This window comes from Bidens hawaiensis, unplaced genomic scaffold (genome assembly GCF_021521415.1).
Source record: "Bidens hawaiensis isolate Kalapana, Puna unplaced genomic scaffold, B.hawaiensis_p1.1 tig00064887_1, whole genome shotgun sequence".
NCBI lineage: Eukaryota > Viridiplantae > Streptophyta > Magnoliopsida > Asterales > Asteraceae > Bidens > Bidens hawaiensis.
The window spans coordinates 23,685-26,225 of record NW_027501578.1 but is presented as its reverse complement, the minus strand read 5'-3'; the positions used below and the strand labels follow the sequence as shown (position 1 = coordinate 26,225).

The 2,541-nt window shown below is 34.1% G+C and overlaps 1 protein-coding gene across 1 annotated transcript; it reads right to left on the bottom strand.

Moving 5' to 3' along the window:
• Positions 1-525: 525 nt before the first annotated feature.
• LOC143604361 (putative histone H2A variant 1) lies at positions 526-2,281 on the bottom strand. The gene is made up of 2 exons (XM_077080868.1): positions 2,156-2,281; positions 526-822 (listed from the first exon to the last, which is right to left on the bottom strand). Exons 1-2 carry the CDS (start codon positions 2,270-2,272, stop codon positions 526-528), a joined length of 414 nt encoding a protein of 137 aa, XP_076936983.1. The 5' UTR covers positions 2,273-2,281.
• Between the last annotated feature and the right edge of the window lie 260 nt (positions 2,282-2,541).

Here is a 2,541-nt window from a genome sequence, read left to right as displayed (position 1 = left end):
AGTATGCAAATAGAAGAATCGATTAATTCCTGTATGAATAAAGAAGCTATCATGAGTGCTCTGCCACACTTAGAGGATACTAACATAGTCATTTTGCAACTCCTAGTTAGACAAGCAGTGTATATATAGTTCAATAACAATGAAGCAGAATGTGAAAACTTGCCAAAGTTGGCATTGGTAACAATTGGGCTACACTGTACCAAGCTAAACTCTTAAAATGCAGGTGTTAAAACCACCTGTCATCAAAAAATATTAAAGCCCACAAGCCCATTGTACTCTAGGTGTCAAAAAATAGCATTTTTAATATTTTTAGAAAGTTTAAACCAAAAATATTATTAGGCTTCTGAGACTAATTCAAATAATCTGCAGTAAAACAACTGATCACATCACTAAAAGCCATTTAATCCTACAACCTGTCACATAACAAAAGATCCAAACAAACTATACCATAATCCCATTACAGTAACAATAAGAACAAGTCAAACACGGTCAAACACAACGCATAAACAGACATAATAAAACAACTCATTCTTTTGCGGTTTTGTTGATGAGAGACTTGTGAATGTGAGGAATCACACCACCACCAGCAATGGTACCCTTGATGAGAGTGTCAAGTTCTTCATCTCCACGAATAGCCAACTGCAAATGCCTCGGTGTGATTCTTTTCACCTTCAAATCCTTGCTGGCATTTCCAGCTAATTCAAGCACTTCTGCTGTCAGGTATTCCAGAATAGCAGCTGAGTAAACAGCTGCAGTGGCCCCCACTCGCCCATGAGCTGAAGTTCTTGATTTCAGGTGGCGGTGAATCCTCCCTACAGGGAACTAAATCCAACATAGAAGATACTATTAGTAACACAAATGACCCATAAAATTATCAAACAGTACTTCAAATTACTATAACAATATCTGTAAGAATATACAACTAAAAGATAATGTTAGTAGGACACAGATGCTTATCTGAATGATTAGCTCGATTTTAATGACTTTATAACTATATACAACACCATAATCACAACCAACAGACATTGCAGATTAACTTTCAAATAATCAAACATGCATTTATAATAAAATTGACTCGATAACCAAAACTTCGGCTGAACTTTTTAAAACCATTTAGTTTCAATTATTCCAGTTTTGGTTTTCGGCTCAGTTGGATTTTTGTTTTGCCATTTTTTCGTTTTCTAATGTAGCATTATGACAGTATTCAACACACTTACAATAAGTAGCAAGTAATCACACAAGTTGTGCAACAACCCCCTTATTGATAGTAAAACCGGTAAATAAATTTTAAGTATGTGAACAGCAAAACCGATAACAAAGTGTCATTTGAACCTTAAAATTTTGTACCCAAAAAAATGGCTAAAGATAATAAATTTGTACCCAACTAGGGGTGCAAACGAGTCGAGCCAAGCCTGAGCTCGGCTAGGCTCGAGCTCGGCTCGTTTCGAGCTCTACTTTCAAAGCTCGAGCTTGGCTCGTTTACTATATATCAACTATTTTTTTATATAACTATAATTATTTTTATATATTTTTCCATTATAATTATATGTATAAAATAGTATATATTATTGAGTTATTTTTATTTACTTTTCATAACATTATATATATTAATTAATAATTATTAAATATATATTTTAAAAAGTTATATAAATGGCAGGCTCATTTAGGCTCGCGAGCCAGCTCGAGCTCGATAAGTGAAGCTCGGGCTCGAGCTTGTTTATCAAATGAGTTTACTTTCAGGCTCGGGCTAGGGCTCGATTAAGCTCGACTCAATCGAGCTTTTTAACGAGCTGATCTCGAGTAGCTCGGCTCATTTGCACCCCTATACCCAACACATTATGTCAATTAATAACTAAACAATTACTATACATTTGGACTTAAATAATTGAGTTAGAAATCTATTACCCTCTTATAAATTACTTAAAACAAACAAAATTAAAACAGTTTTTACAGTTTATATTACATGCAAACTAAACCAAAGCCGAACCATAAAATCAGTTTTTATAAAAAGATACACCAAGTTTTGTTTCAATTCGGTTTTTTCATTTACAAATCTCATAGACTCCAAATAACAAATAAACCATTCTTAACTATCAATCCAGAACAAAGCCAAAATAATAATACAATTTAGCTGCGGTAAGGTTTATATCCAAACCTGGAGACCAGCTCTAGCGGACCGAGACATCGGTCTCTTCTTATCTTTCTCCTTGTTAGCTGCTGCACCCGCCGGTGTTTTCCCGGCCAACAAACCCTTCCCACCCTTTCCGGCCATTGTTCAAACCTAACTAACAAAATAAACTAGCAAATTATTCATAAATCATAATACCCATCTCAAAAATTACTAAACTACCCTTCAATTACCGAAAGCAAACTGTTGATAAATCTTGAAATCTATCTCAAAAATTACTTAATTAGCCTTCAATTACAGAAGGCAAATTGCTCATAAATCTTAAAATCCATCTCAAAAACTATTAAATTACCCTTCAATTACAGAATTACAGATCTGATTCAGATTTGTGTAAACCCTAAAATAATAATCCA